Here is a 19,066-nt window from a genome sequence, read left to right on the forward strand (position 1 = left end):
CATATTAGCAATCTCAAGGTCACTGCTTAAAAAAGGGGAATCCAAATTAGTTAAACATTCGATATCAAATAGACAGCAATCCATGGCTGTCAAGGTAAACAATGTATGCTGAGGTTTCCACAAAAAAAAAAAAAATGGGGGGAGAAAGTTGATAGCTCATACCTCGATGCATTGCTGTGTACTGAACCGTCCTCTTCTTGGCTTTTGTCCTTATTTCTCATCATCTTTTAATTCTTAAATATTAAAAGGGGGGAGGTGAATCTGTGTTTGCTTTGAAGTCTTGTGCTCAGGTATTTACTGTCAAAAGTTGAAAGAAAGGTAAGGTCCCAGAGCTTCTATCAATGATTTTTTCATTATCAGGAACAAAGTCCTGACGCTGCAATGATATTGTTATAATACAAACCTCAACATCGAAAAATGTAAAATTAAAATCTTTTTAAAAATTTTTTGTTTTAAATATAAGATAAACTGACCAGAGGAAAGCATCCTCCTCAATAGGGAAAGTTTCTCAAAGTAACACTAGATACAAATAACAATCTCTTTATCTTATTGCGTCATCCGAGAACAACTCAAATTTACAGAAAATAAAGCAAATTTAACTGCAGAAATCTTTACAATTATCACTAATAATCGTGAACCTACCTGATCCATGAAGCAGGTCCAAACGGAGAGTATCTAGTAGTAGAAAAACATTAGATTCCCGAATAATTAAAAAATAAACGTTAAATGTTCACTTAAGAACAAAAAATAAATAAAAACTATCCAAAAAGGTTTATTGTTTAAAAAAAATAAGCGATAATTAATACAAAAAGGTCCGGGGGAAAAAGCTCATTAGGAGAGCGCACAAAAATGGAGGTGCGCCATGGCTTCTAAGCTGGAAAAAACAACGACCTGGCTCTCAGTACGGGCTTCTTCTTTCCAACAAGGCACGAAAAAAGACCCCCTAAAAGCTGCTTTTCTCCCTAAAAATGGCTCGAATCTACCCCACCAGGTCACCAGGAGAGGAAGGGGGCTGCGGGGGCCCCCTGAGGCTGCCCGAAAGTTAGAGAAAGTTGCGTAAAGTGGGGAGAAGGCAGGGAGCTGAGCTGAGCGCGCTCTCTAAGGCACAGCCGCCATCTAGAGCCTCCTTCCCAGCTCTGAGAGCTCTGCCTTTGATTGACACTCTCTACATTTACCCCACAACTCAGGTGATGTACCATAGACCCACCCCTTCATTCCTACTAAAAAAAAAAAAAAAAAAAAAAAAAGCCTCCATCTAAGAAGGGAGCCTAAGGACCCCACACACACACCCATACACACCCTCTGGCTTCTTCAAATCACCCCCACAGGGAGGAGGGAGGGCATCTTAACCCACTCTGGTTCAAGCACCCTTTTCAAGCCAGACAAAAATGTAATTTATTCCTTTTGTTTAAAGATCTGCTAAATATTTCAGTCCTAGAGCTAAAATTACTTCCTTTCTGGACAGGAAGTGGTGCTTTATCAAGCCATTTTGAAAGAGGGGCAATTCTTAGACTCAGCCATTGATTAAATAATGGCTAATCTTGTTAAAAAAAAAAAAAGTACCCCACCCAGTAACAAGATTTGTAAATAAAAGACAAAATTTAGTATCCTAAATATCCAAGCTTTGTGTAATAATGTCTAAAATTCCAGGAATAAGAACATTTTAAAATATTTTTCCACACTACAAGGCAAAATGGGCTAATTTTTTACAACTCAAGAGCGCCTCCCTAGTGTCCAGTTCCATAAGGGCAAAATTCAAAGCCAACTGATTTTTATTAAACCAACTGACAATTTCTCTTAGGTTTTATTTTCACAAAATTCTTTAACCCATTGTATAGCCTTATAAATGTAATAAATATAAAAACAAAGAACCATAATAACAGAATTACTTCAAACAATGATATATAAATATTAAGAGAAATTCCAGATTCTAGTATCCTGGGAACAGCCATGTTACCAAACAGACCAAGGTTTATGCACCCAAAATTTTCCCCAAATCCACATGAGGTATTAACAATCATTCTCTCAAAAGAAAAACAAAATCCAAGAAAGGCCAAGTTTGGTTAATACCAGTTTCAACCAAGTCCTGGTATCTGTTGGCAATAGGAAAGGAAGAATATAGAGAATCTAAACCATGCCTTCTAAATTATCAAGGGAAAAAATAATTTCTCAAGTCAAACCTCAAGTAACCAAACTACCTTTTACTTCATCAAATACTTGATGAAGCCAAGCAAAAACAAAACTACAAATAGAAAACAGTAAAAACATCAATGCTCCTTATTCAATAAGTACCCTCTCAAAGTAAGAACTACTCCCAGTACTGAAAGAATTCAATTTTAGACATCCAAGAAAAAACACTAAAATTTGAACCAGGCCAACATAAAAAAAATCAAAATCAAGAATCCATACCAAAGTAACATACTTCAAAAAGGTAGCATTTGTAATTTCAAACAAAACAGAAATACACCAAACCTACCAAGACCAACTACCTCAATCACCAAAGAACATGCCAGACATACACTAGAGAAATTAGTAATTCATTAAATATCACCTAATAATTATAACCAAATATGAACCATCTTTATCAATGTACTTGTAAGATGACCTCTGACAGCAACAGAAATCTTGAAAACTCATTCCACCTTTTAAAGGCTATCACATATCACATCTAAAGAACACACCACTTTACACTCTGGTTGTTAAAAATTAGCTCTCATCCATTTCTTATTGGTTATATACAAAACTCAAATATTTGGAAGTATAAGAATTTTAAATCAGACATATATTAAATCTGTGAGGCAAACATAGTTCATGAAATCTCAATTTTTAAAAAAACGGAGCTTGTACAATTTATAAGACAAGCATAGGTTAACAAACACTATTACCTTTTTTGATAGCCAAATAATATTGCAAATGGGTATTACCAACTTTTTAATAAATTTATGGCTTAGGAACTGCTTGCTTCCTTCAAACCTAGACCCTTCCTTTTTCCTCAACATGAAGAGCAGACACAATAGACATCATTTTAATTACAATATTCAACTTTCTAACCCCAAAACATATAAAATATATATAATTTCATCAATTGTAGAAATATGAGATGCTTTGTAATCAAAACAAAGTAATTTAGAATAATTTGTTACACAATTCACTCTAAATTTCTGGTCAAATTTAATAATCTATTAGATGATGTATTCAAGTATGTACAGGTTTTTATCTCATTAAGCCTTTTGGTTTACAAGTCATTTTTGGGCTAATGCTGAATAGCAACTTAATTCAAGAATTAAAAGATTCCAAAATATCAAAGATGAGTATCATTTTGAAAATAAATTACTTTCAACAAAAAGTTATCTTGATTGATTTGTAGCCCAAATCATCAGCAGAAAATCAGCCCACTCTCATTTGAAGTAAAATATTTAACATTATGCAACTTTTAATTTTTGTCAGCTTTAGTTACTGCCCTGTATAATAATTGTAGTCATCAAGGAATGTTTGCTCTCAATCAAATGGCAATTCTTCAGTCAAAAAATAAACTAGGAAAGTGTAGAAATATTATAAATTTTATTAAAATTAATACACAAATACATTCTTTATACAATCAAGTGATTGATCAAAAATCATTTATCTCTTCTAGTTTCTAGTTATGTTTTTAATAATTTTTTTCAAAAATGTCCAGAATTTAATTGGCCTTGAATGATACAAAAAGTCAGAAGAATGTCAAAATCCATTGTCCATTTTTCTTAGATGATCAGAAACCTAGATCTTCACTGATTGCATGGAATCCACGTTAAAACACCCCTGTCTTGGTTGAATATATCACAGCACACTTGCATAAATTCATTTTCCTTAAACTGTCAATCCACAGTGAACTTCCATCTTGATCTCTCAGGAAAGGCTCCATTTGAGACTCTTCAAGTTGACTGGGTGCTTTATGAAAAAAAATTAAAAGAAAAATGCTGTTGGAATACTAATACTTTTGTTTAAAAACATCCATCCACTCCCCACCCAACGCCCAAAAGCATTTTTACCATGGAGGGAAAACTTGTTTTTACAATAAAGTTCAATAAATATAAAGTTCTTTACCTTTATAAAAAATGCATTACAAAGAAAGTGTTTTTCTAGCTAAAATCCTTTAAAAATAGTTGGCTTGCAAAGAATGATCCAAAGTATCAATTAAAATAATGAAATAAAAGAATGTGAGAGATAAAATTTTCTTAAGAGTAAGAAAATGTATTAAGGATAAATGTACTTCATTAAAACTTAAACATGTAAAAAACATAAGTGTTTAATAGTACAAACGGAAAAGACAAAACAAAGCTTTGAACCTAAAATTTTAAATTAAATAAATATTGAGGCTAAGGAAAACAAAACTATATGATAAAAACTGTCCAGATAATAACATCTTTATTATTTAAAAATTATTTTAATATAAAATAATAAAACTATTTTGTTATATCTCCTATCCAAAATACTAAGAACCATACAAAGAACATTAAAAAGAGGAGGGTGGAGAGGACCAATATAAATAGAAGTTAATGATTTTCTAATGAGATAAAAGATGTTGATTAGCTTGCTTAAAAGGACCACAAAGTCATCTTATTCTGCTACTACTAAAGAAATGGAGAGCTATAATTCAGTGGGAAAAAATAAAACTTAAAAAATTGCCAATTAGTTTCTTTAACTAAAATTATGTTTTTTAAATTAAATATGAAACATGATATGTTAAATAAAATATAATCATTCTTTAAATGTCAAAACAGTGCCTATGGCTTTCCAAATACAGGTAAGGTGAGGAGCTGGACAATTTTCCAATTAATTAATTAATTTGGATGATCTAAATGCAAAAACTTATTTCTTTATCAACATTATTCTGTAGACTTTGAAGATAAGTCAACTCTTTGCTTCAATTGTATAGACATTCATAGTAATAACTAAGTTAGAAATAATCAAATATTATCAATCCACAAAAGGGCACATAATCCAATAGGTGGTTAATCTTCATGTTTGTAAGTCTACAAATTAAGCCTAAAACATGCGTTTCCACTAAGATATTAGATAACATAAATCACTTGGCTTACCACAAGGAACTGCCATTCATATCAATACTAACCAAAACCACCTAAGCGGCAAAAGGGTACCAATATCAAAAAGTAATCATTTCCCCTTCAAGAATGTAAATAATTTGTACCCAACTTCAAGAAGCTATAACTCATATTCTTTCCCCATTTCATGTTTCATTCTATTTGAATGGCATAATTGAGGCTTTTTACTTCTTCTATCCTTTGTTCCATTGGCAATTTGATTCAATCATTTCCTAGATAACCATGGTTTATATAGCTGAATTTTCCATTCAGTGCTGCTTAGAATAGTTAAAACAAGGAATGGCTTTCTTTTTCTAAGCTTAAAATAGTCTAAAATAAGTTAACTGATGAGTAATGTAATCAATTATACTAAATGGATTAAAGATCACAAGACTGATAGCCATTACTTGTGTTCTTATATAATTAGATACTGGCTATTATCTTTTTTTTAATTTGAGGTCAGAAAAGTAGTTTACTTAGAGCACAAAGCCAGGAGTTACTCTCTTGATTTTATTTATTACTTGATTACTGAACTATTCCTGATTCTCTTTGAAATTAAGTACTGGACTTGAGGTTCATGTGAAGTTTATATTTCATGTCATGTGACTGTACCAATTTTTTCAGATTCAAAAAACATTGATGGAGAAAGTACTAAAAGTTTCAGGTTATTTAAAGAATTTGTGAATAAAATGTGTTTGTTAGATGAACTAATATAGTAGATAATGCTGATACTTTTAGTAAATAATCCAAATATTTTAAGAGGTAAATATTAAAGGGAAGACTACTTTTACATATGGAAGTACACTTATCTTTATGTGAAGCCTAAGAAGAATATGTAGCATCAAAAAAAACCAATTCTTTTAAGACATATAAGATCCCATTCAAGTTGTCAAAGTAGCCAATATAAAATTATTTAATATTTAAGAAAAAAAAATCACACCATCCTTGTAAGAACAACTTTGGCTAATAAATTACTTTAGAACTAAGTATAAAATCTATAGATCCGACAACTATTTTGATAAAAAACAAACTCAAAGAATATTAATAAATGAAATAAGCCAAATATCTGTAATCTACTAATCAATATGTTCCCAAATGAGTAGTTGATATTAGTGTTAAATAACATTTAAGACTTCATGAACAAACTTTTAGATTGCAAATTATAGAACACAAGAAATGGAACATATACTTTGAAGCTCATATAACAACAGAATTTACAAATAAATGAATTAAAACCCATTCTCTATTCTAAATAAATATCAATTCCAACACAAATTTTATAACTGACTATATGGAAACTTAAGATACCAAAGTTTGAGAATTAACTGATAATTTTCCACATTCTCATGATGTTAGTTCTGATTTGCTAGAAAGAAAAGCTTGTACTTTATTTAAATGATAAATTAATATGCTAATAAAATCAAGTTATCATTCTATTTTCTATAACTAAATTGAACTCCTTTCAAACCATGCTATAACATGAATTAAAAGAGATCTTTACTGACAAGTTCAATCAAATATTTAGAGTATTTTTACACCTTATCATTTTCAACAATTAAACTATTTTCAAGCTATCTTATAATATGAATACAAGAGATTCCCCACACTAACAAATTATTTCAATCAAGAATCAGATTCAATCAATAATCAAATTTTTCTTCTTGTAATATTATTCATAGCTATCAATAAAACCATTATAATAAAGTTATCAGAACATTACTTTGAAAAGTTCAAATTCCTAAGTAACTCCTCCTAGTCATTCCATTAATTACTTAATGCTTCAAACATATAACTATTTGTTCCATGTAGTTAATAGAGATCCACATAACTTTCTGTAGTCAAATCCAAGTACCTGTTAATTTGTCCTCAAATTAGTCACATATAAAACTTTCTGTTGAACTAGGTATAAAATCTAGATCTGATGTTTTTTCATTTTTGAGATTAGGGAAAAAAGCAAGTACTTCAAATTTACATGTTTTTAAAGAGCTGACTTGTGGAAAGAAAGCTATCAACTTTAATCTGATTGTTTTACTTTATTTGATGAAATTAAATTAGGGTAGTGTATTTAAAATCCAAGTAAAAAATCCAATTCCAAATCTGGAAAAAATTATATTTAAAATATGCACAAAATATTTACTTTCACCCATTTAAGGAAATCATGATATAATAGTGAAAAAGTTAAAAATTACAGAGGAAAATGGCAACACTGGATCCAGTATTAATGGGTTCCTCCAATATATTAAAGTATTAAATAAAAAGAATAAGTACTTAGGTTTGGCATTCAATCCTTTTATATTAATGCAGGCAATTTCTAGAGACCTGACAAATATTCTGGCTAACAAATTGAACCCACATTTATCCTTCATTGGAATTAAGATTACTTTGTAAATTATGGCTCACCTTAAATTCTGTCTATATTTTTTGGATCTAGTACAGTCTTTGATACATTAAAGTCTGTATTTAAAAGGAAAGCATATTTCTAGATTTGTCATAATTGAATGAAATATAAAGCTATAAAGCTGATGCAGTAATGAATGGCCAATAATTGAAAACATCTGTTTGAAATTTCAAAAATGTGAATTCTTATTTTCCTAAAATCCTGCCCTTTACAGATTTATAAACTAAACAAACACTACCTTAAAATAATTGAAGAAAAAACTGAAAAATCAATTGGAATACAGATAGTTGATATTTCTAGTTATTATTAGCAGTTATAGTTTCCTCAAACAATGATATAATATAAAAAACTGGTAAATGGAACATATCTTATGCTTTCATAGTTTAATCAAATCTAATTTTCAACATTCATATATTATTGAAGGTTAAGAAAATAAAAATATCTCCTATCATTTTCAATAAGTACAATTTCTATGAGGAAAGTCTAAAAAATTTTGTTTTGTCTTTAAAGCATAACAGAACATTTTATTTAGTGACCCATTTAGGTATTCTTTTTAACTCAATTCCCCTAATCATCCCACAAAAGAAAATGAACAAGAGCCATACAAGGGACCAGTTAAAAGAGCTGCAATTGTTTTTGTCTTTAAAAAGATAACTAAGAGAAGACATTGTTATCTTCAAATAATTGAAAGGTTTTCATGTGAAAATGATTCAACTTATTCTGTTTAGCCCTGGAGGGTAGACCAATGAGTAGAAATTTACAGGAAGACAAATTTTTACTATATAGAAGGAAAAATTTCTGAAAACTTAAGCATCATTTACAAATAGATTATGCTGCCTTAAAAGTTCCTTCATCATTGGAAGTCTTCAAAGTAAGGAATAAATGCCAAGAATTGGGGAATGTTGTAGATAAGGTTAGTGCTTTGAGTATATTTTGGACTAGATAGCTTGAGGTTCCTTTAAACTGATCCAACATGAAGACTAGATGTATGACCTAGGCAAGCCACTTAACCAAGTCTAATTCAGTTTCCTCATCTATAAAGTGGGAATAATAATAGCACCTACCTCCCAAGGTGGTAGAGGATTAAATGAGATGATTTATCTGTAAAGTGCTTTGCCAACTTTAATGTGCTATAAAAATGCTAGCTCTTAGTAATACAGCTATAATTTGAAAATACCTGTACATAGGTACTGTAAATTAGTATAGGCCAACTTATTCAAATGGATAGTCCACCTCTAAAATCTGTCTCTACCCACCTGAGTTAACTGTAGATCTATGGATCTACCCGAGTTGTCTTTCAATCCTATTATTTTCCAAAAAAATTGTAGGCTGAGAGTAAAAAGTTTATTAAAAATCAAAAAGCTAGAGGGTAGCTAGGTGGCTCAGTGAACAAAAGTGTAGAAAGGTGATCTTAGGTTCAAATCTGGCCTCATACCCTTCCTTCCTTGCTATATGACCCCGTACAAAGTCACTTAATCCTGTTTAGCTGCTCCTTACTTACTCTTCTGCCACTGAACTGATACCTAGTATCAATTCTAAGAAAGTAAGGGCTTAAAAAAAAAAAATCAAAAAAGCTAGACTGGAAGGAACCCTAGAATGATAGCTTGATTCAATCTATTCATCACTAATAAGGTCAAGAAGAGGTCATGAAAATGTTAAAAGGTTGATAAGTGTGGAATTTAGTATTGGAAACAATGACTATTGTACACATACAATGTTCATTTTAGAGGCCTACAATGAAACATATAATTCAATCAATTAGTTGAATCTTGGCTGCTCATCCAGTGATCTACTTAAGTATCTTTTTAAAAAAAGACTAGTTTTTAAGAGTTTCATGTAGACTTGAAAGACAAGTTTCCAAAGCACAGAGCAAGGAGATGTCAGAGATATGATCTGCTAAATAAAATACTACATTCCCAAACTTTAAATTAATAAAATACCTAAGACTAACTTTTCAATTCAATAAATATGTATTAAGCATGTACTATGTGTAAGGCACTTGCTACAACAATAATAACAGACCCTGCCATTAAAGAGCTTGTTACAACTGCTTTTTAAAAAGTTCATCTCATTTTTTGCTCAAAATAGTTTTTACATAAAATCTACTTTTCTAGTTAGAAACCATATCTAAATATATTAAAGCAAAACAAACTTAGAAATACTTTAACTTCTATTATTTTTATAAGTTAAAAAGTTTTTGTTAGAAAACACATTTCTGTAGAGGGAAAGAAAAATATCTCATATACAAAATAATAAGTTCAGTTAACTTGTAAACGCCATCATTTGGTCCAGAGTTAAAGCAATGATGTCTAAAAAAAATCACTTACCTGCTTAAGCCTTTTATGCATACAGAATAATAGAATCCAAAATATAGAAGATGGCCAAAAAGATTATCTGATTTACTCTGGTCCTTTTTAAGCTCTCAACCTAGGAATTCTATGATCTTTAATAATTTATAATTGTCAAAAACTCTAAAGCTCTTACCTACAATTGAAGGATTGCTCTAAAGGAAAACTTCCTTTGCTCACCTACATAAATTCTCTAAAAATAAGTTCCTACCATAAAAAGTGTAAGATGGCAAATTAAAGAGGGCTAGAGGCAGAAGTAGAAGGGGCAGGAGGAGAAAAAAGGAGAGATTCTATAAACTATGTGCTTCCTAATACACTAGTTTAAATGGCTTTTACCTTTTGTTTTAAAATGCTTATATACTGTATAAGGGGCAATTCAAACTCCTCAGGTTATTAATTTCTTTTTTGAAAACATTATTAAATGACATGCTTATACATCCACATATAAAATTCCTCATTACAAGTACAATTCATAAATTACCTTCCTGGTGCTATGGATTTATCAAATTTTCTCCATTATTCTGTTAAATAGACATGACTCTAAAAATTACAAAACATGATAAAAAATAAATTTAGTTTCTCATGTCATTCATCTTACTCAATGCTCATTAGAAAATGTGAAAAGGGAATTACAATGGCATGTGTAGACTTCTGATTTAAAAATAAATACAAGACCTGGAGAGGCAATATATTGGTTCAAAGCTGACCTCAAAAAGTTCCTAGCTATGTGACCCTGGACCAGTCACCTATCCCCATTGCCTATCCTTTACTGCTCTTCTGCCTTAGAACCGATATATAATGTTAATTCTAAGACAGAAGATATGGGTTTAATAAATACAAAAATATACTTATGTCTATATTCCAAAAGGAAAAAAGTTCAAACCATAATCACCACTAAAGATAATATCCTTGCTAAAGTAGTTTTCCAGAATATTTTGGGATATCTAAGTTATTGTAAGTGTACAGTTATAAGAATTAAATTCTCGTCACATCAAAAATAAAGTTACTTGCATATTTTTTTTGATTCTTAACATGCACAAAACTGGTAATGACTAACATATAGCATACAACTACAGTTTCTTAAGTATGCGTTCATGTTGTTACTAAGACTTTACATTTTAAATTACATTGTAATTCAATTAACAAAAGGAACTTAAAAAATGAAATGGCACAACTACTTACAAAACTGTTATGTGGAAGTATCAATTATAATCTGCCATTATAAATTTAATTTTTAAAACTGTCAACTCCAAAGACTTCACTAAAATATTACTAATAACTAAATAAAGGAAAAAGGATTGAAAAGGATAGTTATGATAGAATTTTTACCATAGACAACCCTGAAAAATGATAGCTAATCTTTACATAGTATTTTAAGGTTTTTCTCATTTTATCCTCACAGCAACCTTGAGACATAGGGTCCTTTTATCATCTCATATCACTGGTGAACTCAAGAAGGGTGTCATGTTCTGAACAACTGCTTTTATGAATACAATATAACCCCATGGATTCTGGAGCTATTACTGACTTCAGGTGTAAAATTTTGTCTAAATATGAGCCTTATTAACTTTTCCTTTCAAAACTTGCCACTGAAATCAAATTCCAGAAGAGAATTTAGAAACTATTTAATTCAACTCTTTCAAGTTAACAGATGAGTATACTGAGGTCTGAAGAAGTTAATAACTTGCCCAGAGTCATTCAGGTAATAACAAAAGCAGAATTTGAATCTAGGTCTTCTAATTCTAAATCTTTTCACTGCAAAACACTGTCTGGGGAAAAAATACCTTTAACTACTTAGAAAAAAAAATTTTGTTTACAAAAAATACTAGACCTCAAATGGCAAGAATTATTTCCTATCCATTCTTATTCCTTAATTACATATATAGAGCATATATATATTCTCTAGAATACATGTATGTTCATATAGACACATACACTTTCCTCAGTTTTTCATTTAACTTTTTAAATACTCTTTTCTTTAATTTCAACTACTAAAAGGGGCAACTGGGTAGCTCAGCGGATTGAGAGTTAGGCCTAGAGACAGGAGGTCCTAGATTCAAATCCGGCCTCAGACACTTCCCAGCTGTGTGACCCTGGGCAAGTCACTTGACCCCCATTGCCCACCCTTACCACTCTTCCACCTAGGAGCCAATACACAGAAGTTAAGGGTTTTTAAAAAAAATTTTTTTTTCAATTTCAACTACTAAAGGCAACACATTTTGATTTCTTCAAAATTACTAAAAGCTACTTAAGTAAGAAACTTAACTATCTAGTATAGCTGCATTAAAAGACAAAGAAAATGGAAATCATTAAGTCATGTATGCTTGTAGTATTGCTATACTTTGCTTTCTCAATACCATACTCAATTTATCTAAAGTTTAAAGTTTAGAAAAAATTAAATCTGAAAGTATTTTTTCAAGTCAGAATGACTAAAATTGCAAAAAAGATACAATATTATTTTGTGGAAATAAAAAAATTATACCCAATTATAAAAAAGAGATTTAACTTTAACAAAACACTGAATTTAGTTATCTAGCCATATAACTGCCACACTTTAGAACAAATTTAGACTAAGATTTTCAAGAGATTTGAATTTGAAAAAGCAGATGTGCCTTGTTTTACAAATATCTTGCAATTTATAAGACTGAAATTGAACCTGAAGCTGTTATTTTATCAAGTTGCATGGTAGGCATATACAATAAAATAAAAGCTCATCTTCTAAAGTACGTATTAGTATTTACAGTGGCATCTCCCAAATACAAGTCTAATGGAAATCAACAAAAACCATATTTGCAATCATGTCTTGTAAATTTTGTAAACTACATTTTATAATTTTTACCATTTGAGTTATGCATGAAAGGTAGAAAATATCACTTCCATTGAGAAGAAACATTTAATCATTACCCAAATTAAAAAAACAATAAACACAATGTATTTTAATTATGGTTGCATCAAAAATTCCCCAAGATAACCCAATACATATTACCATTTAATTGTACTTTAAAAAAAAAAACTTAACAATAAATATACCTACCTCATGAGGTTATGAGGGAAAGTACTTTTTAAACTTAAAAGTAGATAAAACATGTGCTATGGTTAATTTTAAAACATCTCCTACAAAGGCTCTTTTAATCTATATTGTTCAATTAATTTTCTATACTGGAGATTAATGAGAACCTCTCTCTATAATTATGTTTTGTTTTGTTTTTTTTTTATCCCTAACTGGCTTACATTACAAAAGTAACAATTATTTGGTAACAATACAATCCACAGTCTTTAAAAAGGACTTAGTAATCCTAAACAAAATATGATCATAACTTTATTGACAGAAATGTACTTTTAAATAGAAATTTTCTAGTATAATAAATCATTTTTTACAAATGAGAAACCAGAAATGTTAAATAACTTGTCCAAGGGTCATATTTGTCTTATATCTGTACTAACTCATTTCTCCTGGGTTCTTGCCTCTAAACCAAAAACTTTACTCACTAAAATTAGAAAAAAAAAGAAAGTTTTCAAACAATCTCAAAATAAAGGTCTTTCCCTCAGAAAATAAAGATTTCTGCTGTTGACTATGGAGTAATTTTTCTAATAATAATAAAAAAAAATCAAAACAATTTTACATGATGAATAAACTATTATCTAAACTCATATCCCATGTTATAACAAAACACCTTAAATGACAAGTCTTAACTTTTCATTTCTGTAGTATGGTGTATAATTTAAATGACGTAATCAGGTGCTACCAGAGAGAGGCTATCAAAGTCAGAAGAAATGTCAAAGACAATCGGGTGGTTCACAATTTTTTTGAGGTTCCAAGAATCACAGAATAAAATATTAGCTTTTTTTAAAGGATTTATATATATTTATTATTACCATGGAATATGATATGCTAAATGTATGAAAATCTAAAAAAGTTGCCAGTAACTAACATTAAATTTATATTTAAGTTTCTTTAATCATACACATTAATTTCTACTTATATATGACCTAACCGGTTAGCCAAGTAAAATGAGAAAATTTTAATTATTAAAAGCATAGCATAAAAAAACATGTTAAGTATGAACATTACTGTGAAGGCCCAGAACATACTGCCATTACATAAGTGTCTTCCTCTTCCATTGCCAAATTTTAAGAAAAAGATCAATTAGAACTCTATCCCAATTATTTTACTTATAATGAGGTGGGTGGGAAACGGTTCTTGCCATAAACTGGTCCTAAATCGTTTATATTCTCTCCAAAATTCATCTAACTACAATTCAATTGTCACATTCAATTTGTTTTTTACAAGTAAATGACATGAATGTTAAGCTTTTTATTGTAAAGCTTCAGTAAAATGTGACTAAATTAAGAGTATTTCAATTATCTTCAATAACTAAAGGCCACTATCATTTACTCTATGCCTAGTGGAGAGGCTCATCTTCACTCAAAATTTTGTTTGTAAAGACTTGAGAGTTTAAGGTGTGTTGTTTTTAATCAAGAGTTGCCTGATTCTATAGGGAAAGCCTGAAGTTCACATGTTTCCTATGTAAAAAAAAATGAAATCTTGAGCTCACTTTTAGCAAACAGAAACCCAAATAATTAACAAAATAATAGCTCTGGACACAACTACTAACTTGGCTGAAATGTTTTCAGGAAAACTTGTTTTCGACATAATCTAGGATATACTTAAATTTTTAAAAAGCAGTAATGTAAAACTTTACATTATATTAACCAGGTAGGCTGGATATATTCCAAATTGTCATGCCCTAATTATTTTGAACTTTTTTGTTCATCAATTTGCAAAAGCATCTGAATCTGATTTCCAAATTCTATTCTGTTGATTTTATAAGAAAAATGAATTATTTCCTTTCCATTATCAAATTCAATTTCTAGTAGTATATACCCTCTGCAAAATATTTCATTTTCAAAACACCAGTGTAAAAAAATTCCTGTTGCTTAAAAAATTTTTTTCCATTTAGAATCTAAGATCATAACGAGTGAAAATGAAAAAACCAAGATCTATTTTATAACTTAAGCATAGTACTGGTTTTTCCCCGTAGCAGTTATGGTAGTACGTACACAAAAATCTAAAAACTTAAGTAGGAAACAAATAGTACATTTTTAAAATATGCTATAAGGCAGCATTAAAGTCTTTTAAAATATTTATTCAATTATTTTTCTTTTTTTAAAAAATTGGCATATCCCAGAAAGTTCCAAGATTATTACTATGAAAGATGTCATTTTAAAATCAAAATTTTAAATCTGAGAAATTATTTATTGCAAAGATTTAAGTGACCAACTATTACAAATTCAATTATAGTCCTAAAGAGTATTTTTCTTGGAAGAAGGTGTAACTATGTAAATGTATGCACAAAGTAACTTTTCTAAAAATTAAATGTTTGTACAGTATTTCTACAATGGGGAAATTTAAATACATTTCTAAAATTATAAACAAAAAGACTAAAGAGCCTAATTTATCTTCTATGCCTTTGCCAAAGTCTGGTGCCATGGTATTTACATTTTTGGTTCCAATTCTTCTCACTAAAAGACCATATTCAGGTGTTAAAAAAAAAAAAATCCATCCACATACCTGCTGCACAAAAACCAAGGCTTTTTCAAAGATGCCTTTTTATCTCAATGGCTATCCACGTCAGCCCTCTCAATCTTCAGAAATGAAGTATGTACCTTTGGAGAAGAAATAGGAGGTATACTTTAAATAAATTCATCTAAGAATAAAGATTCTGTTTTATTGACTAAGATTAATGCCTTTAAAACATTTTAAGAGTTTCTGGAAAATAGAACAGTCTTTAAAACCCAAAGTCAAAATCCTGAATACATTCTGAAATGCTTAAAACAATCTAAATTGCGGAAAGCTAAACAATGTACTTAATTTCTGAATTATTTTATATATCAATTTTATTCACTTCACAATTTAAGTTTATAAGGCCTTTGAATTTACAGTTTCCTCAAAATAAAATGAAGATTGAAATGCTTTTAATACACTTTAATTTAACAAGAAATGAATGTGCACTGCATACACATTTATTTCCTGAAAGAGTCAAAAGGTTTGTGGAATCAATTTCTGGGGATTCAAAACCTAGTGACACTAGATTTAATTACCTCCAAAGAGTACATTATAAAAGCATTCGATGGTGAATTGAAAAAATATAAACAAGAATAACAGTAGTGAATGAAAATTTAACAAGGTACCCTCCTAAATTTCAAATAAACTAATGTTTACCAATTCTTACCTCTAATAAGCCTTCAATTTCTTTAGCACCATCAAGTTCAAGTTCACTTTTTCTGTATTTTATCTATAAAGAAAGGGGAAAGAAAGAAAGGTTTCTTAATGTTTTAGTTATTAAATGTCACTTTGCCTAAGTACCAGGGGGGAAAAAGAATAACATTTCCCAAATAAGACCTATAGCCATGTTAAAACTAAGGCTCACAAAGGCACCATCAATGAAAGCATTTGTGGTGGAGTGATTTCTTAATATTACATGTTAGGCTTTGTTTTCATCATCTTTGGATCCAGAGACACATACACTGGAGATAGAAAAGGATGGTGCTACCTGAAGAATGTTACAGGGAAACAGTTTTGTTTTGGTTTTTTTTAAGCCAGATTTATTTCCTCTTACCCTAGCTTAAGGGAGGATTCAAAACATTCAGCAAATGCAGCATTAGTTTTCTAAAATTAATGTAGTCTCCATTTCCTTTGTCATCAGAAATTTTCTAATCCTGACCAATAAAAAAAGCTTAAGAACTACTGAAGTTAAAATGGCCCCTGCTACTGTAAATTTTAAATCACAAGTTTTTTGAGCTCACCACATATTATTAGCTTTGTCCTTTTGAGAAGTTCTAAAACTTGCAGTATCTATGACCTTTATTCAGTTTCCAAACTGTATTGTTAACTTCAGGTGCTTTTTTTCAAAGACTTCCCATATTAAAAACACAAACAAAAAGTCTAGATGTAACCTGGTAACAATTAAGCATACTTTAGTAATGAAGAAGCTCGTTTCTTTTTAAAAGCAATTTAGATTGAGAAATACTTTATTTTAAACCACATACTATTCAAATAAATAAATTACCAAATTGGGAAGTGTTGAATAACTAATTATACGGTACATTTTGAAAAACCAATTTGTATTAAATTTATATATAGACAAATATAATAGCAAGGTTATTTGAAGAGGAAACAACATCTTGCAACAACCTAAATTAATCTAGGTCTCTGGTATAGAATTTCTTGCTGAACGTTGTTTTGCAAGTCAGGTACAACCTTTACAGTGTCAGCTTATCCACAAGAAAATGAGAATATACTATAGAATACATAATAGCATATATACATAATCATCACTTCTGTGTATCAAATTTTTTTCAACAATTCCACCTTTAAAATTATTATATTTCTGTAACTCCGCATAGTCATATTTTTAAAACAACATGTACTGTTTGATAGTAGGCTAAATGCAACAAATATGGCTCCTCTTCACCCTCAATTACTGAGAAGTCTTACCTAATATTTACACTACAAGTAACTTCATTTTGAGAGTCAGTTTGAATATTCCCTTTAAAAAAAGTTTTGTTAGTAGTTCCCTGTCGAGTCATAGAAGATTTTTGAAAAAAATTTTCTAATCAAACTTTTAAAACTCTTACAACTCAGGTAAGTTCTGAATTATACTAATAGTTGTTCCTTAAAAATACTGTGATCTAAATTTCAAGAAGTTCCAGATAATGGCGACTGACAACCTATAAAAGCCATTAAAAACAGCCCAGCTAATCACCACGGGGAAAACAGGATGTCAAATATTTTCACCTTAATGTCAAATAAAAAAAATTTTTAACTGTATATCGTCTCCGTTTAAGGATATACACATTACATTCCTCTCTAAGCACAATAATCAAAATTTAAGCCATACGTTTGTCATTAGGAGACTTTATTAAGTATACAGATATAGAATTTTGTTTTTAAATAGAAGCATTTCTGAAACATTTTTAAAAGCACTGAATTTAAAATTTTATTCTTTAAGACGAATTTTTAATAGTATTCCAAAATATCTTCGAATATATATAATCCTGCAGTCCATTTTCTGAAATGGCTTGGAAAGAGTTAAAAGCCAACACCCCAAAAAAAAAACCCAAGTTTTATTCTTTAAACACAGAAACGGTTCCACCAATCATTTAAATTAAACTATAGTGGTTACATACCTAATCTTCATAAGGAGAACCATATAAAAGCCCAATAGTAGAATTTAAAGGGTCCCTTCACAATACAGTAATTTACAAACAGGAGGAAAAAAGACAATTCTCTAACATTTCTCGCCTTTAGGGTAACTGTCTCCAGCCTACAAAATCACTTCCACCCCCTTTTACAGATAGAATCCCCAAGTTTTTTGGGGGGGGGAATAATTGAAAAGCCCCCACCCCCACAAGTCTGCGGTCTCTGCAGCAATAACCACCAGCTCCCCCCACCCCCATCTCGATCCTTCGCCTTCTCTTCCCTCCCTTCCCCCTAGCTCCAAAGCGGAGAGATCCTCCATAACCTCCTGGCACCAACTGTACCCTACTGGGGCGCCAGAACAAATGCCCCCCTCCACACCCCAGACCCGGGGGAGGTGGTCGGGCTGACGGCTGGGGCGAGCAGCCCCTCTGCAGAGCAAAGAGCAAGCAGGGAGCGCCACCGACTCTCGTCCCCTCCTCCCCCCCACCCCGCCTATGAAGCTCAAGGACATTTTGTTTTTCCTCTCAAGGACAAAGGACAATAAAAGGCGCAAAGAAAGGAGACTTACCCAGTCCATGGGCAGCAGGGACCCAGACCCCCGAGCTCTCCTTTTCACGGCTGACCTCCAGCGCCCGACGGGCGACGACCCCCGCCGCGCTTCCCGCGGACAGCCCAGGGCTGAGGGCGCCAGGGACAGAGCCAGCATCTGGCAAGTGCCGCAGCGGCCGCGGCAGCCACAACTCCTGCCTATCACCCCCCCTCCAACCCGATCGCCTTCCCTCCGTGGCCCCCGGAAACCCTCTGCACGCCGGGGCTCCAAGGACCCTCGCTATTGAGCCCCTCCAAGAGTCCCGAGCGGCCCAGGCGCGGCTCCTTGCCGGGTCGCCAGCATCCAGCCACCGCAGCCACCGCGGGGGAACGACTGACAGCTCGGGGTGCTGCTGCCTCTCCGGCCATCTTGTGCCGTGTGTGTGGTGTCTCTCTCCCGTCTCCTCTCTCAGTGTTACTCCCTCCTCCTCCTCCTCCTCCTCCCCCC

The 19,066-nt window shown here is 31.6% G+C and overlaps 1 protein-coding gene across 1 annotated transcript in view; it reads right to left on the reverse strand.

The window, feature by feature from the left end:
- Positions 1-1,203, reverse strand: part of CHD2 (chromodomain helicase DNA binding protein 2) — a 133,997-nt gene extending 132,794 nt beyond the window's left edge. Inside the window, exons 1-2 of the mRNA XM_044665431.1 lie at positions 643-1,203; positions 163-297 (exon numbers count right to left, since the gene is read on the reverse strand). Of these exons, the coding sequence (XP_044521366.1) occupies positions 163-224 (62 nt within the window). The 5' untranslated portion in view covers positions 225-297; positions 643-1,203. The remainder of the gene's footprint in view (positions 1-162; positions 298-642) is intronic.
- Positions 1,204-19,066: the final 17,863 nt, after the last annotated feature.

This window comes from Gracilinanus agilis, chromosome 2 (assembly GCF_016433145.1).
Source record: "Gracilinanus agilis isolate LMUSP501 chromosome 2, AgileGrace, whole genome shotgun sequence".
NCBI lineage: Eukaryota > Metazoa > Chordata > Mammalia > Didelphimorphia > Didelphidae > Gracilinanus > Gracilinanus agilis.